At 36.9% G+C, this 17,022-nt stretch overlaps 1 protein-coding gene across 8 annotated transcripts in view; it reads right to left on the reverse strand.

The window, feature by feature from the left end:
* Positions 1-17,022, reverse strand: part of LOC137286653 (dystrophin-like) — a 386,558-nt gene that overhangs the window by 28,794 nt on the left and 340,742 nt on the right. For all 8 annotated transcript variants that reach the window (XM_067818622.1, XM_067818621.1, XM_067818620.1 and 5 more), the window contains 3 exons: positions 16,469-16,599; positions 16,121-16,215; positions 1,155-1,215 (listed from right to left, as the gene is read on the reverse strand). In XM_067818622.1, coding sequence (XP_067674723.1) covers positions 1,155-1,215; positions 16,121-16,215; positions 16,469-16,599 — 287 coding nt within the window. The remainder of the gene's footprint in view (positions 1-1,154; positions 1,216-16,120; positions 16,216-16,468; positions 16,600-17,022) is intronic.

Raw genomic sequence — 17,022 nt, forward strand, 5'->3', positions numbered from 1 at the left:
TGAATGTGACAAAACTTCCAAATTTATCAATGGTTTTATATTACAACACAAGTGATGTCCCATATGGTTGGCTATAGCATACTGTGTACATAATGAGTGATGCAAAATACCACATGTCCAACATGTGACTCACTAGTGCAACACGGCCACCAATATGATGGCAAACAGCCATGGATCAACTCTGCAGTGACCTTCCTTCAGCTACCTACTTCACGCGACTCTCAAATATATGCAGTTTGTTCAATATAAATGTCACATTAACACAGACAAGTGGTTAACTCCAGTCCCAGAAACACTGCGTACATTACACTGCAGATGTTTGTAATGTTCACAGATGTCAGGCAACTGGTTGTATATAACATACAGCAACAGTCTTTTAGTGTTGTAACATACATTACCTTACCTCACACATAATTGTTGCTTTCTGATTGGCTAAGCACTCTTCTATTATTTTCAATCACTTACAAGTGAGGTACAGGGCAATGTACCCTGCTGCCAATAGCAACTCATTCGGTACTTCAGGTTTATCTTGAATAACATTGTATCAAGCATGATGCAAGGATGTTTTGCAAATGAAAAATAATGGAAGGGAGATAACTCTAAATCCGTTTTTCTTGTGTTGTCTTAAAAATCTAGCTCAGGGAACATAATCAAACATCGAGGGTACATCAACCCATGACCCCCTCGTGACCAGGGAACAATTTATAATATCACACTGCTCCTCAGTGGTGTAACATACAATATTTCACTGTCTCCTAGTGGTGTAACATACAATATTCCACTGTTTCTTAAAGGTATGATATATAATATCTCATGATTTCTTAGTGGTATGACACACAATGTCTCACCATTTCTAAGTGGTGTAAAACACTAAATATCTTATCATTTCCAAGTGGTATTAAATATGAAATGTCTCATCATTTCTCAGTGATATCTCACACAATGTCTCACTGTTTGTAAGAGATATGAAATACATCTCACAGTTTCTTAGTGGTGTAACACTCTCACTGTCTGTGTTATAACTAGAGATTCCTTGGGAGCATTCATTTTCACCATCCTTGGCTGTAGAGATTACTATTAAACTATCTAGCTGTGTAATTGGTACCAAGATTCGGATGTGGTGACAGGAAGGTAAGATGAAGGGATATACTCACTTGATATAGTAAGGCACTTTGTTCCCTGACACAGATCGCTCATAGGGGGATTCCACAGATACTGCAACACACAAAACACACCAAGGTTAAGTCATGGATCACAAACATTCACCCAACAAGAACACCCACTCTTAAGAGAGAGGAAAAGTACATTATCACTGTGATCATGGCTCCTTGCCTCGTGCTTACAGAGTTTGATTCCTCAATCCAAAACCATCTTTGAAAAGATAATTTCCACAATTAAACTTTTTCCTCCAAGTTGATATATGCTCAAACAAAGACATTAATGTTAGATGAGATGACATGAAATAGGTTTTACTATGAATGTATCTCTCGTAGAGTGACATAGTCCATGTGGTATCCCTATAATGACGATGCCAGACAGTGCAACATCAAATTCCACATTTTAATGTTATGACATGGACAAGGATGAAACTAACAACCTTTGTCTCGCCTGGGAGATGCGCTATCTCACACACTGTAACAGTGTAGTAGCACAAGCTAGAGCCTCAACCTTATGCTAGCCCGGCAGACACTCTATCCACTTGACCAGTCTCTCACACACAGAGCTTCAACCTTATGCTAGCCCGGCAGACACTCTATCCACTTGACCAGTCTCTCACACACAGAGCCTCAACCTTATGCTAGCCCGGCAGACATTCTATCCACTTCACCAGTCTCTCACACACAGAGCTTCAACCTTATGCTAGCCCGGCAGACATTCTATCCACTTGACCAGTCTCTCACACACAGAGCCTCAACCTTATGCTAGCCCGGCAGACATTCTATCCACTTGACCAGTCTCTCACACACAGAGCTTCAACCTTATGCTAGCCCGGCTGACACTCTATCCACTTGACCAGTCTCTCACACACAGAGCTTCAACCTTATGCTAGCCCGGCAGACACTCTATCCACTTGACCAGTCTCTCACACACAGAGCTGTAAAAGTAAACTCTGTGGATCCCATGGCTGTCTTCAAATATTAGCTGCATGGTAACAGTGACCACAGAAAGTATTGTCATGTGGAGTCTCACAGTTGGTACAATATTTCAGTTATACATGGCATTAAGAATGGTTTGAGGTTTACTTTGGGAGAAATCTGTTGTAAAAGATTTTCTGTGTATCTATCACAGCATTCAACAAAATATAGCGTTTTTAAATCATAGCATTCATTGACATTCAACATTTATTAAGATGAATATTCACAAACTATGAAGCAAACTGGAAAAATAAACAAGGTAAAATGCTAAAGTCCCCTTGTGACCTTGAGATAAAGGTCATCACCAAACCTGACTGACACCTTTCTTTTACTGTGATAAACCTAGATACCAAATATGAAAAGGATCTAGTCAACAGTTCTTAAGATATTCCAATCCGTATGTATGTGCGGACAGACGTATGTACCTATGGACGGAACCTAATACTATAGAATGAAGTTAAAATATGTTCACAGTGTTTTTATTATGATTAGCTGTACACTATGCAGTTTAATTTTTCCTCAAACTGAGGGACCTACCTTTGACATCAACAAGATCAGAGATGACCCAATGTCTATTATCAGACACAAAGTGTGTTTATTAGATTGCTAATGGAACATGGTGGCATCTTCTTTCATAAAGTAAATTACTTAATGCTCAACGCTAAAATCAATATGTGTCGTAATTTATGCACCAAGATATGAGCAAGGCAGAGTTTTATGTCCAGGCTGTTCCTGGTTTTGATTTAGTACCATACATCTCAGCAATGGGACATGATAACCATCCAGAATGAGTTCAGGTATATTTTCATTAATATTCATAACTGACGGCACTATGCACACAAACATTATGCATGACAGAACATGTGAATACAGCTTGGTATAATAATTTATGAATAAGCGGGCTGCTAATGAGACGGAATCTCAAGACAGTAGTATTTCTGCTATCATTTCAGTAATAATATTAACAGTAATGTGAAAGGAATATTTGGTTGGCTATAGTTTATTGCTGAATTTAGCAATAATCCAGTTATTTTACGGTGATCTGTAAATAATCAAGTGTGGACCAAACAATCCAGTGAACAACAGCATCAGCATTGATCTTTGCAACAGAGGGATATCTGAAAACATATCTATTCCAAAAACGATGAAAAGTATAAATTTATGTCGAAACACTAACTGGAATACTGGTTATCTTCGGAACTTAGAATCTCTCTTCACATATCACTTAAGACAAACATTTGGTGAATCAATACAAACACCTTTGACAGCTAAATATCAGTTAGTTTGTCAAACAGACCCTGAAAGAAACACATCCAAGACAGCCCATACAAGTCTAGATCATGTGTCAAGACTAGACTTCCAAAGTTTCAGAAAAATTAAGGAAGTCTCAGGACTCCTTTTAATTTTTGGGGTTTTTTTTGTTTAAACTATGAGCTTACTTTTCTGTAAAATATGTTCATTTCAGAGAGTAGTTGTTAGCCTAACTATCAGTTTCCTGGAACACAGGCCCTTCTACACATTTTAGCACACATTTTACTTCTGAGGAGAAAAGTATTAACACTGCTATCAGTTAACATCTTGAGTTACAGAAATGTTATGCCTGACCTAAAAATCAGCTTATGATTCCAACATGAAAACACACTTGTTCTGAACTTTTTGTTTAACAAATATCTTTTTCTTAGTGACATTTAATCTTTAAACCATTTAAGATAACAGAAGTATGTTCGCCTCTTAACAAGACACACAAACATAATTCTATCAAACTCTGAAAGGACATCATGGGGAACCACAAAATGCCGTCCCACAAGAAACTGGCTCTGTACCAGCTGTTGCTCCATTACACAAGGTGATGTTGTTCAGAAAAAGGAAGACCCAGTTTCACCATCTGGTCCTACTTGCTCGACTCCAATCAGGAATTCCACACTTTGTTTAAAACATGACTTTCTCCTTCAGCCTAGCGGGAGCACTTACAGCAACAGCGCTCAACATCACCAGCCATTCAAAAACTTCAACCACAAGACAACTCTTTGCAGATGTCTATATCAGCCCCAATTTACAGCATGTTTACGTCAAACATACCTCAAAAACCACCAAACCGCACATATTATTTGGCCTTCAGTTTTGTTTTCTCGAGGATTAACCTTTCATACTGTTTTAAAGTTTCAAATGTTTACCTCAAAGGCAAATTTAAATCAGCTACAGCAGCTGAAAGTAAACAAGCATACATGCTCTTTAAATCTGCACACTGCAAGTCCCCACCACATGTAATACACACTGAAGACTGAAACAACCCCTCTTTTGTGCTGAACTGAGACAATGCATGTGAATAACTGAATGTGTGGTAGCACAGTGGTTAAAGTGTGTGCTGGTTACAGCCAAAAACAACTCACATATAAAAGGCTCTTTCTTACTCCCCTGCTGAAACAAGGCTGGGTCATTGCTAAAAGTGACATAAAACTTAACATAGCTACATGAATGTTGTTTTGTGTCACAGTATTACTCTGACCATGGAAATGTTTGCTGGATCAAACAAACCAGCAAGCAGGGGTGTAGCTACTAGAGTTGGGACTTTATATCGTAGCATCGATAATCGTGATACTTTATTGACGACAATTATATCGATACTTTTTTTTGCATCTTGATACTTATTGTTGACTTGAAAATTTTTAATTTTCATTAAATATTGGTGGTTATATCAAAATTTATACGGTTACACAATATCAAAAGAGATGTTTTTAAAGAAAATAACTAAAGATAGCATTTTGTGATGTGAATCAAAGATATCATGATACATATCGTATCGTGAATTTTCTGTAGCCTAATACCACTAGTAGCTACCATTATGAAAAAAGAGCATGGGCTTACACAATTGCTGGTAAAAAGGTAGGGCAAGACCTCAATCCTATCTAAATATGAAGTTTTGCAACCTATCAGGCTTACATGTAATACTGGCTTACTATGCACCTGGCAAGAGCAACAATTCACATGTTAAGCGACAATGTCATTGTTGGCCCTTGATTCCTTTTTCAGGAGGTTCTTTGTAGATACTTGTAGAACTAGTCACACTTCGGACTTTCTCTGTAACAGGTTCTATAAGGGCAATTGTTCATACAATGATACAGTAGAACAAATTATGAAATCATCTATCATATTTTTTCCAGTGAAGTCAAGATTGAGTCATTTTGTTTGTAAGCCTAAAAAGAACAAAACCACAAACAGAAGAAACGAGAAAATGAGGTGGAGGAATTTTTACTGATTCATTTGACAACCCTAATTCTGCATGTATTTATCACATAGTTATTTACCTTTTGATCTAGTGTGAGGAACAGTCAGTACATCTACCAGAGATCTGCCAGCTAGCCATCCAAGTGCATATTGAAAACTGACTGTATATGTTACTTGGCAAATTGTCAACAAATACTTTCTGTAGAACTCTAACCTTTAAAACATCTATTAGTTTAGCAATTCAAATGACAAGAAAATAATTTAGTTCAACAATTTAAATGACAAGAAGCCATGCTTCCTGTGCCTCTGTGAATCTGTAAATTACTATATGGCTGTTATGATTGAAAAGTCACAGATAATAATCACAAAGAAAAATATTGAATATTTCCAAACAAGCATATGTACATTACCAGAGTTATGAACAATGTACGATGTACTTAGGATCCACTGAAATCTTCAAGTGGTTCTACTCCAAGTAGGAACACAATAACATACAGTCCAGGAACACGGGCTACAAGTTCCGATGAGGGTTAGACTGTCGACCCATCGATGACAACAGCACTCTCACATTGATAAGTGCTGGACAGGGCACTAACTGCTTTAACAACACCTCGAGACTTGGTAAGAGCAGCCCTAATGATATTAGCTGTAGATAGACAATGTTTGATCAGCGGCCCCTGTTGACGGAAATGATGGAGTATAGGTACTGACAGGTGATTGACAGGTCACGAGTGATGGGCTTCTGTCTATGATGTCAAATATATGTCAGACAAGATCAGGTTACACTGATGATCTCTTGATGATTCTTGCTGATTACTGATAATGACAAGGATCATGGGAGATTTGCCTTAATTGGAGGCATGATTTAATAACATTAGCAAAATGCAATATGGATGACAACAGTCATTATTGAGGATATAAATAAGAATTATAAGGATGAAAAATGCACTACGGTCAGTGAAGGCCAACAGGTATCAGATCTGGCATAGCTTAAGGATTTAATTATACAAATTGTACCATCTTTGATCACTCTAAACTGAGATGAGCTTGGTGTAATACTAAGGATAATTGTGGAGATATAATAACATACAAACCAGTGGATCTTCTCACAGTTCAGGAAGTGAACTCTGCTGAGCTAAATGTAATGCTTTAGACTTGTGCTTCGGGTGTTTGGTCACATATGCTTATGGACAAAAGGGAAAATCCAAAATAAAAACAGACCTGAAGTAAAACAGAATTAAAGAAACAGATGAATGGAAATTTGCCTTAGTGGACGAGTGGCTAACAGAAACAGTCTGATGAAAAACACAATGTGCATTTTCTTCAGTTCACACAAATTTCTGTCATATTGATTTTCAGTAATGTTTTGTTCATAGCCAGCTGTTGCTATAGATACATTTCATAGATATTCAGATTTCAATTTCTGGAAACACATTGGTGTCATACTTATTCATCAGAATGAACACGACATACCTGACAGTACAATCAAAAGAAGGTCATTTGTGAATTATGGCCTGCATCTGATTTCGATAACTGAATCTGGATTGCATGATTCATGTGTTTATAAGAAGGGAAGCATTTATCTCATATAAATGACAAATAGAATATTGGCATCTATTTGAGAAAAATATTAAATATTGTCAGTTTCCAGCATGACGTCATGACACATACCACCTTCTCTGCATTAATGAAATAAAAACAGTTATAAGAATACTGTTCATTAATGCACAAATCCAACAAAAGGAAAAAATGGTTAATACTTCTTGAAAATTCATTCTACATATCTTAACAATATAAAAAAAACAACATTTTTATCTCCAAATGGTACATTTATGATCAGAATACACATGTGCAATGAATAATTAGAAAGATGATCAGACATAAAAGGCTGGTGAAGCGATGGCTTTTCAATAATTGACAAAATAGCACAATACATGAAAAGGGGCACATTACCTCAGCCTGTATGAGACATGTCTATATCGCTACATGTCAGTCAACCACTGCAAGTGGACGGTAACAGCAACACTCTTATCACACGAAGCTGGTTGCGTAAAACATTCTTATCACACTCTGCAAGTGGATTTGCATGTTGGACAATGTTGCCTCAAGATGTGACTAGAATTAAAACAATCAATATATGGATCTATCGCTGCAGATATTATTTGAGAAACCACATGAAATTAATGCTCAGGTATGACTGGACAAAATCTGCTGTGACTAACAAGCCTGATACGAACATGCAATGCATGAGTGTTCGTGAACGTAAGAGAGTGCATCACGTTCATCCAAACGGACATGCTTCTATGATGTTTCGGATCACAGGTCTGACACTGATGACTCATTGATCTGCGGCAGAGAACCAATGGCCTGCTGTCTGGCAAAGCCAGGAGGAATATCCCATTGAAATAAGACAATGGCTGCATGAAAAGCCATAACAAACAAAACAGATCTGGCAACTGAAACCACTCAAGAGAAAAATGTTTTGAATACAAACATGCAAGGAAATGAAAACACTTCTCTCTTAATTTTCTTTAAAATGAATCGAACTATATGTGAAAGGAAATTTCTCATGGTTTCAGTTCTTGGATATCAATGCATCTTAAGGAATGAACATAACACAGATTATACATTCTCCCCTAAATCCCAATCCCATGGTGGCCATAGTATGTAGATTCTTCATCATCTGATGTTTTTTTAACAGATTTCCCTGTACTAACAGAGGAGACTGAAACATTCAGCTAACCATGATGCCACAGAAACACCTGACTCACGGAATATGCAGGCAAACAGACGATTTCCATAATCCATAAAAACAGACATCCTCAATTTTGCTAACTATGCCAGCAGATGAAACATTTGTTGAAAAAGCAACTATTATCATAATATCAAACTGCATGAATGTACAAACTGTACATACATATGAAATATACATATTGGATGTAGCCCAAACCTATCATAATCACCATAGTCAATAGATGAGACACCTGAATTTATGAAATGTACATGCAGGTAATATACACATGGTGTATACTGACAAGCCTCCGTTATCAGTACTGATATATTCAACAGCTGAGACATGCAATATATACTGCATACATAGGCTAGTGCAACTTATACAATATAGGATACCACCATATACTTCAAGAAGGACAATGAAATATAGCCACACTCTAACACAATCACCATATTTAACATGTCACTCAGTAACACCATCAACTCACCGCCTGTCCTTAATGTGACTATAACAAAAGTCTGCACACCTAATAGCGACTACGCCATGCTCACACTCAGAATTCCACCAGATAATATACGTCCATCCAATTATTGATTTTTTCAGTCACAGAATACTGTTTCAATATTTTATACCAGTAGCAAATGTGACAGTGTGAAGTTTTATCAGTTTCATTCCCCACTGCCATGGGTGACGCTGATCAGGGACTACTGAACAATTGATTACATGTAAATTACAGGTAAATTACAGGTAAATTACAGGTAAATTACAGGTAAATAATCCACCACTCTCAGGTATTTTGGGAATGTAGTGTAAATTTCACAGGCAAAGTCTTTGATTAAGTCAGAATAATCTTGTAGTGTTTGATCAGTTAAAAATATCAATGTATGGAACGTAACATTGATTTATAATTTATGAAGTTAAGCTGTAAGAGCAATTAACCTCTTGTGAAATCAACCATTTTAATCTGCATAAGTGTCAGAAGGAGAAGAAGTAATAAATATACAACTCAGAATAAGTTCAGGACAAACTCATTTTTTCACTTCCAAGTGAACAAAGTAGCTAGTCCTTAACTAAATTTGAGGAGCTTTGTAAAAAGGTTTGGTTAAGTATCTAATTAACCATTTACAAAACAAATATTTCATGATAACACGTTGTTAAATATAGATAAACTTGAACAAAATACTCACATCAATACATACTGTACACAAAGTATGCACCAACGGTCATCATTGACTGTCTGACCATTGACCCTTCACAGCAACAGTCATATTGAATAAAGCCCTGGTCAGTATCTCAATGACCATGGTCAAATGAGCACTCCATGGCTCAATATCTGACAATGTAGGTGAAGCAAAACTGTGATTAATTGCCACCAAGTGGACACAGCTTCAGCCATGTGTGACCTGACCTTCAGCCATGCAGCGGGACACAACATGATGCAGACAGTCACATGGATCATTAAATGTGACAAGGGACTGGACATGTGTTGATGTCTTCAGAATAGACACTGGTCCAGTTGACACAAACATTGGTGAAATGGTAGCCTAGGTGATATAAGTCATGTTTACATGACGGCATGACACTGAGTTGTAGGAACATGGAAACGGTGGACATGACACTGGCCTCTTGGTGCTGACACACATCTTTCTGGTTGCTCACTTTTCAGATGTCTATGAATTATATAGGCCCATATACATCGTGCTATTGGAAAAAAATACAAAACCAACAAATGCCAGTTTCTCTAGGTAGATCATATGTACAAACTAAAGCTGATAATATCTTTCTTGTAACAAAGTACAAGAAGAGATTTTTGTATTGAAAGTGGTTGTTAGTTGTCACTTGAGCTGGTTTTCATGTAAAATATGCAGAAAATAATCAGATAATCGATAATCGAGTACGGTAATGGATCTATAATTAAATTTAATTGTGAACCCCAGCAAAAAACTTGTGAGGAATAATGGAACACAATCGTAACACTGTGAAAATGAAGATCAAAGTGTTCAAGGATACTTCCTGTCAAGACACAGGAAACTGATCAGCCATTTAAGTTTTGATTTAATAAACATAACAATAACAAACATACTTTCTAAATTTGATGATTTTAATGAATATCAATTTCTCTCCCAAGCCCATCGATAATCATTGCCATAAGCAAGAACAATCGATCCTCTAGCACAAGCCCTCTCTTGCTGAAAACTGTTCTACACTGCACACCTATATACAATTTTGTAAATATGTTTATAAGTATTATCATCTATAAATCAGTTTTTTTTCAAATATGAGGATGCCACTTATATACTTCAGATATTTTGAGATTTTTATGAATTAAGAAGTCTTTTTAAACATAATTACGTTGGAAATATTTCATGAAGCTGTTGGTAGTGAGAACTATTGTCAACTTAAGATTCTCTCTCACACACATAAATGCACACACTCGTACACACACCTGCAGGTTTTCATGAATCAGCCATAGATTATAGTTTGCCTGCAGTGAAACGTACTGATGAATTTCACTTTAAACAAATAAGTATATCAAATACAAGGGGGTAAGCTTGCATGGTATGTGATGAGTGTTAACTTAGACCAAACCTTAGACTACCAACTCGCTCTTGGTGTTTTATTTAATGTACATACCCCCTTGTAATGCAAACCAATAATAGGGATTTTGAAACTGTGATCACTTGTTTAACAACTTTTATCCTAAGTTGAATAAAATTCTGAGATTTAAATGTTTAATTGACTAGGTAAAATTACGAGGATTTGCAATCTTAATTTCACATAATTTGATTTACATTTTGTTTAAGGTTAAATTCATCAGTACCTTTTCACTGCAAACAGGCTATAGCTCACCTTCAGATAGCAGGAGCTAAAGTTAGCCCCTCTGTCTCTGTGTTGACCACATGGCCATGTTGTAAATATCAATCAACCCAAGAGACAAGTGTCCAGGTAAACAAACAACTCCACACATAAGAAGGGAGGTGGACAAAGTCTGCAATTGGGTGTGGTGGTGACAGGATGATGGACAATAACAGGGGTCAGCCACTGGTCAAGTGTGGCCATCTTGTTACAACATGATGCTACATTCAGAATGTCCAGCACTGGAGCAATTACATCACATTATGAGTGGCTGAGCTGTTCTCAAGGGTCCATTCAAAGTGTACTTTGTACATGTGTAACATCTTTGAATTTAATTCACCAAGCTCATCTGTAAATGTCAATGTATTAACGCTCTTAGCAGCTTATATGGAAGTTCCAGAAGTAATAACAACACCATAATAATGTGTGAGAGAGTGAGTGAGTTTAGTTTTATACCTCTATCAGCAAAATTCCAGCTGTATGGCGGTGGGATATAAATAATTGAGTCTTGACCATACAATCCAGTGATCAACAGCATGAGCATCGATCTGTGCAACTGGGAACCGATGATATGTGTCAACCAAGTCAGTGAGTCTGACCATCTGATCCTGTTAGTCACCTTTTACAACAAGCATAGTCATCTTTTATGGCAAGCATGGGTTCTACCTGGGATAATAATTTGTCGATATTATATATAGTGCTTAACTCCACAAGGTATGCTCATAGTGCAAACAATCAAAGCACAGTACATTATTACCCCGGATACCCCTAAATACTTAAAAACATTTTAAAATACCTTAAATACTTTTGAACACTATGTATTTTATGTAGTGAAGTTTAGAAACGAGAAGAGAAACGACACAAACAAATGAATAAGATATTTCGTTCAAAACACACACGTTTGTCTGCAAGGTCCATGGTATTTCAGTATTTCTATTAGTGGGTTAAGTAGGCATTCATGACGTTGCTTGAAGGGGTACAGAAACGTGTTTCATCCACTGTATCCATCATGGAAAGGAACTCTTAATGAACAGACTACTTACTCTCAATGGGTCAAGATAGGTGTAGCATGTAAAATGAATTATTCAAAAGATGAGGAAGCAAGAATTTGTTTATCAGAGGGTGGTCTGCCAACTTGAGTGAGTGAGTATGGTTTCAATATCATGGTGGGGAACACCAGCAGACACAGGCTTCACACATTTTACCTATGTGGGGAATCGAAACTGTGTCTTCAACGTGACCCTTAGAGTTAGTAAGTCTTGTTGTTAGGCTGTAGTCACCATCAGGGTGGATGACAGCAGTTTGAAATAGCAGCACCTGTTTATTACAGTCTTGCACATGAGGTGACACTTCTACATGTAAGAGCTACATGACATACAGCTCATAAAGTCATTGAGTGGCCTATGAGACACTACAATATGCATGAGTCCAGAATACATTAGCAGTTACATATAACACCTTTAAGCCAAACATTCTGCAATGTTGTTTGTCAATACACACTCGCTGAGATGAAGGCTGTGAAAGATATTTGATGAAAGAGAGGTTACAAGCTGGTAGGAGAGGCTGACACAAAAAGGACTGACCGACAACTTATTATTTTCTGTGTAAGGACCTATCCCCTGTGCATGTCTTCATACAACAACAACAATGAGCTGCTTGATGCAGTCAGGAATATATGATAGGGATCCACCCACATCCAGCCTGGGTATACTGTAATAGTAGCTGTATGAGTTGGGGAGACATTGTGTTATCAAGATAATCAACAACTGACCAGTCAGGGTTTTGCTAATTTGCTTGGACTTGAAAATCAGGAAACTACAAATATAAACCAGTTTCTGAGTGCCAAAAAATAACAAATATTGAAAATTTTGCAAACGATATTAATGCTAGTAACTAAATATAATTTTAGGATACAAAAGAACCCATTTACAGAAGTATTGATGTTACATATTTGTGCTGGATCTAGCTGATACTTCACATCATCTTGCCTACTGTAGATGCAATGTTTCAAAACGAAAAGTCCTGAACCTAAAATTATAATTGTTAAACGTTAAAGTACTTATATTGATAAAATACATCAAAAACCAACAGGAATGCAAAGACAGTTGTTGCTGATACAGTGAAACACATTCACAGGAGGACGAAGATAAATACAGTATAACTGGTCCATAGCTACAGAACCCATCAGGAGAGCGTAATGTACAATATGAGTGAAATGCACACAGACAGAAAGCTCGTATACTGCCAGTCTAATTGTGTGGCTGTTCAAGCTAATTATCTGCTTTAAAACTGATGACAAATGCCATGGCAACAGATTGGTGAGAAAGGTTTGTTTTACCTGCAGGAGCCATGTCTGATTGGACTGAGTGGGAAGGCATTGCGCTGGAATCTACACACCTATGTAGCACTGATACTGACGACTTGATTGACATACTTATCTTGGCTCACTGTGTAAACAGGCTGAGCGAATAACAGTGTTATCACATTAAAGCTAACTTTTATCCCCAAACACGGAACAAATAAATAAAGGAAAACAAACAACTTCCATTGATTTTTCTATTGATATAGAACCTACTTAGACACTGCAGACAACGGTTATCAATATCTTTCTATAACTTCCCCTTCCTTTGAATAATGGACTTGTCCACCAGCTGTTAAAACTAACATTCAGACCCTCCCATTGAAGTTCAAAGGGTGACTGGAAGTATGTGTGACTGCCTGACCTCATACTGTGAGGCTATCAGTTTATCAGTTCCAAACATTGACTTAAGAGTACTTCTCTTAAAGGTATCTTCAAACTCATTAGACACGGGTAATTTCAAGACATTATACAAACCAAACTTTGGCCATAGAAACAAATACCAAGATTTACAAGATTATCAGGAAAAACTGTTTCAGTAGGAAAGTGTCAAGCATCACCGACACTTAACAGCCATCTCCTAAATCTATATGATGAAGAATTGTGTAAGTCCCATAATTCCCCTTGTTCAGGAGCAGCTCACAGACTGGTGGGTGGTTAGAGAGTTTGCCCAGTGTGTCTAGCTAAGTTCTCCCTCATGGTAACAACGTGTGAAGTCAAGTCTTTTGTGTCCCATGAACTTGCCAGGTGATACTGAAGTGGTACAAAAGCATCCTCTGTTCAGAAACTGTGTGGGACAATGATGGTGAATCCCGAAATTAAAAAAAATAAAAAAAATATTTAAGTTATTCACTGGTTCAGTCATTTTACATCAGGATTATAATGATGATGATAACAATAATAATAAAATTAACTTTGCTTTTTCAATTTTGTCTGCAGACAATATCATCCCAACCCGCCTACTTACACAGTCTTCCCCTTGTAACAGACATGCATGTATCATTTTCACTCTGCCTCAGATTTAGGGGCGGAAAATTCATTTCTCTTTCATCCAACAGAATATTTTGTCCCTGCTTTATGTAACAGCAGAGATGCCAAAATACATAATGTCCTTTGATTCATTGTGAATTTTACTCAAATGTGTGGAAAAAATATACAAAACAAATAACACATTTTGTCATCCCCAAAACCTTCCAGAGATAGCAATGATGTTACAATAAGTAAATCATCAAAGAGCTCTAAACTTATATCCTCTAAAATATAATGTAATATTATCGGTAAATCTTGTAAAAACACATGCAGACTTTTGACAGCTGTTTGAAACAAAGTCAGCATTTCCAAAAAAGATATATTCTCCAACAGCAAAATGCAATAATTTATTTGTTTACTGCAAAAAGTCTGCTGCAGTGAAACCCTTTCCTGTACAATATTCCCACATAAATATACATTACATTTCCCTCAGACCACATCTGCTTTGTTTATTGTTAATCGTAAACAAGTGATTACCACAAGCTCTTTGAAGCTGCAATCTAGACCATAGTCAACACAGGATTAAGGTGAAATAAATGACAGTCTATTACACTGTGTCCTGCACATATACCTCATGTTTAAAGTCTGATGTCCAAATTAACAACACACTGGGCATTGTTTGCTGTGAAACCACATGGTCTTCAGGCAGCACATCGTAATGAAACTTATGATGCTCAACTCTTTGTAGGGATACTGAGCCATTTCATAGTTCATACAGAATGATGACCAGTTAATGAAGAATGTAACTTTGCTTAGTTAACTAAAAGTTCCATATCACAACACTGAATACTGTTTGAATGACATATCTTAGTATTTTCACATATTCACACCTGAAATGCACGCTATGAAATAAATTTATGCCTCTCAAGAAGCAAAGATTTAAGCTGGGCATTGTATAAGAGAGTGATCTGTAACCTCTTCAGATGTTTACGATTTTGATGAAATCAAGGGCAACTGCCGGAATGATTTTCAAATGTGGGATCCAAACTCTAAATCAGTTGACAGAGTCACACCTCTGACCACAGGGCCACCAAATTATACATTCAAAGACTGATACCTGGCATGTTAAAATTCAAACATAAATAGTATAACCCTAGCTTTTTCTAGACAAGATATGTAATGAAACCTAAACATCAAATTTCTGCTATGAACAATCAAATCTCATAAACAACGGGATATAGGGTAACACAACCAACAGGAGTCATCACTGGTGGAGATTGGTTACATAAACAATCTATCACCAAATGGCAACTACACAATCTCTTCTACAGGATACCGTATAATGGTAATCTGTGTATTCATATCTACTAAAGATACTATTTCAGCCATGTCAACCACTTAGCAAATGAATAGATTTGTTAAAGGATGTTAAAACTACAGAAATAGGTTATTCCCACCTTGTGGAGAATGCATGGATACCAAACGAAACTGTTACCTGTACGACAAATTATGGATAGTGATGGTAATGAGTTTTGCTGAAAAAACTGACAACTTACAGGAAGTGTGGTGACAAGGAAAATTGCATGGATTAGATATAGAAGTTACGTTTCAGCAAGAATTGTAAAAAGCAGACACATATGAGGTCTGCATATACAGAGAGAGCATTGCATTGGTTGTGATTAATGCTGGCACAAACAAAAGCACTGAATTACAGGCTGTAGGAAATTAGAGTTTAAAATTCTTCATCAAAATGTCAATGTGTCTTCAATATAAAAATAGGGAGAGACAGATCTTCTTATTTCTGATATATCTGATAAGAAAATACAAAGAAATGTGACATACCTGAGAGAAAATGTTGCGAGTTTGGACCAAAATCTCGATAAGCTTCCTGTAACTGCTTTAATCGATCTTCTATCGCTATTTGTAAGGCCTTCCACCTGAAATATACGGAGGAAAATAACTTTCATAACATTTATGTAATTTATCTCATGCACAATGTAAATATTAAATACAAAGCTGAGACACAACAACTTTGAAGCACCAAAACAGTACTTCTGTCTGACAAAGTACATCTACCAAAGCCAACTAAAGGGAGCTAACTCTTCAGGACATCAAAACAGAGGACCCATACACAGCATACTTGTTTTAATAAATTAGCTTTATGTGTAAGATGTGATTCAAACCATTTACCGTGTATTGAAATCTTCAAGTTTGCGGACATTGACGTGGGATAAGATGACATCTGCTGCTTGAAGATCATTAGCTTCGTCATTAACGTGATCAACCTCCCCTTGAATGGGAGCAACCTTTTGTTGGAAGGCCTGAAACAAAAATGGCTGACTGCAAAACACATCCTAACTAGATCCTCCCTGACACCACAAGAACTAACTATTAGTTACAATTACTTTCTTACAGTTCCTTCCTCAAACCCATATTGAGTGTAAAAAATGTAACACACAAAACATTCTGTCTGCCATGGTTGGATTCAAACAATGAATGTTCTCACAGGTGGAACATGTTGTCAGCTAAATTGTCAACTCCTCAACATGCAGAAGAAACAAAGGTCAACTGTTTGATCACTCCACAGGATGCCATACTATATGTTGCAGTTAGGTGTTGGAGGTGCTCACACTGTAAATTGCAGTACATAGTCAAACTTGCCTGTTTCCCCACACACATGGACTACACCTAGGGCTATATTTTAGTACCTCCCAAATTTGTTATCACATGAATGATGTTGTTGT

Source organism: Haliotis asinina, chromosome 6, assembly GCF_037392515.1.
Source record: "Haliotis asinina isolate JCU_RB_2024 chromosome 6, JCU_Hal_asi_v2, whole genome shotgun sequence".
NCBI lineage: Eukaryota > Metazoa > Mollusca > Gastropoda > Lepetellida > Haliotidae > Haliotis > Haliotis asinina.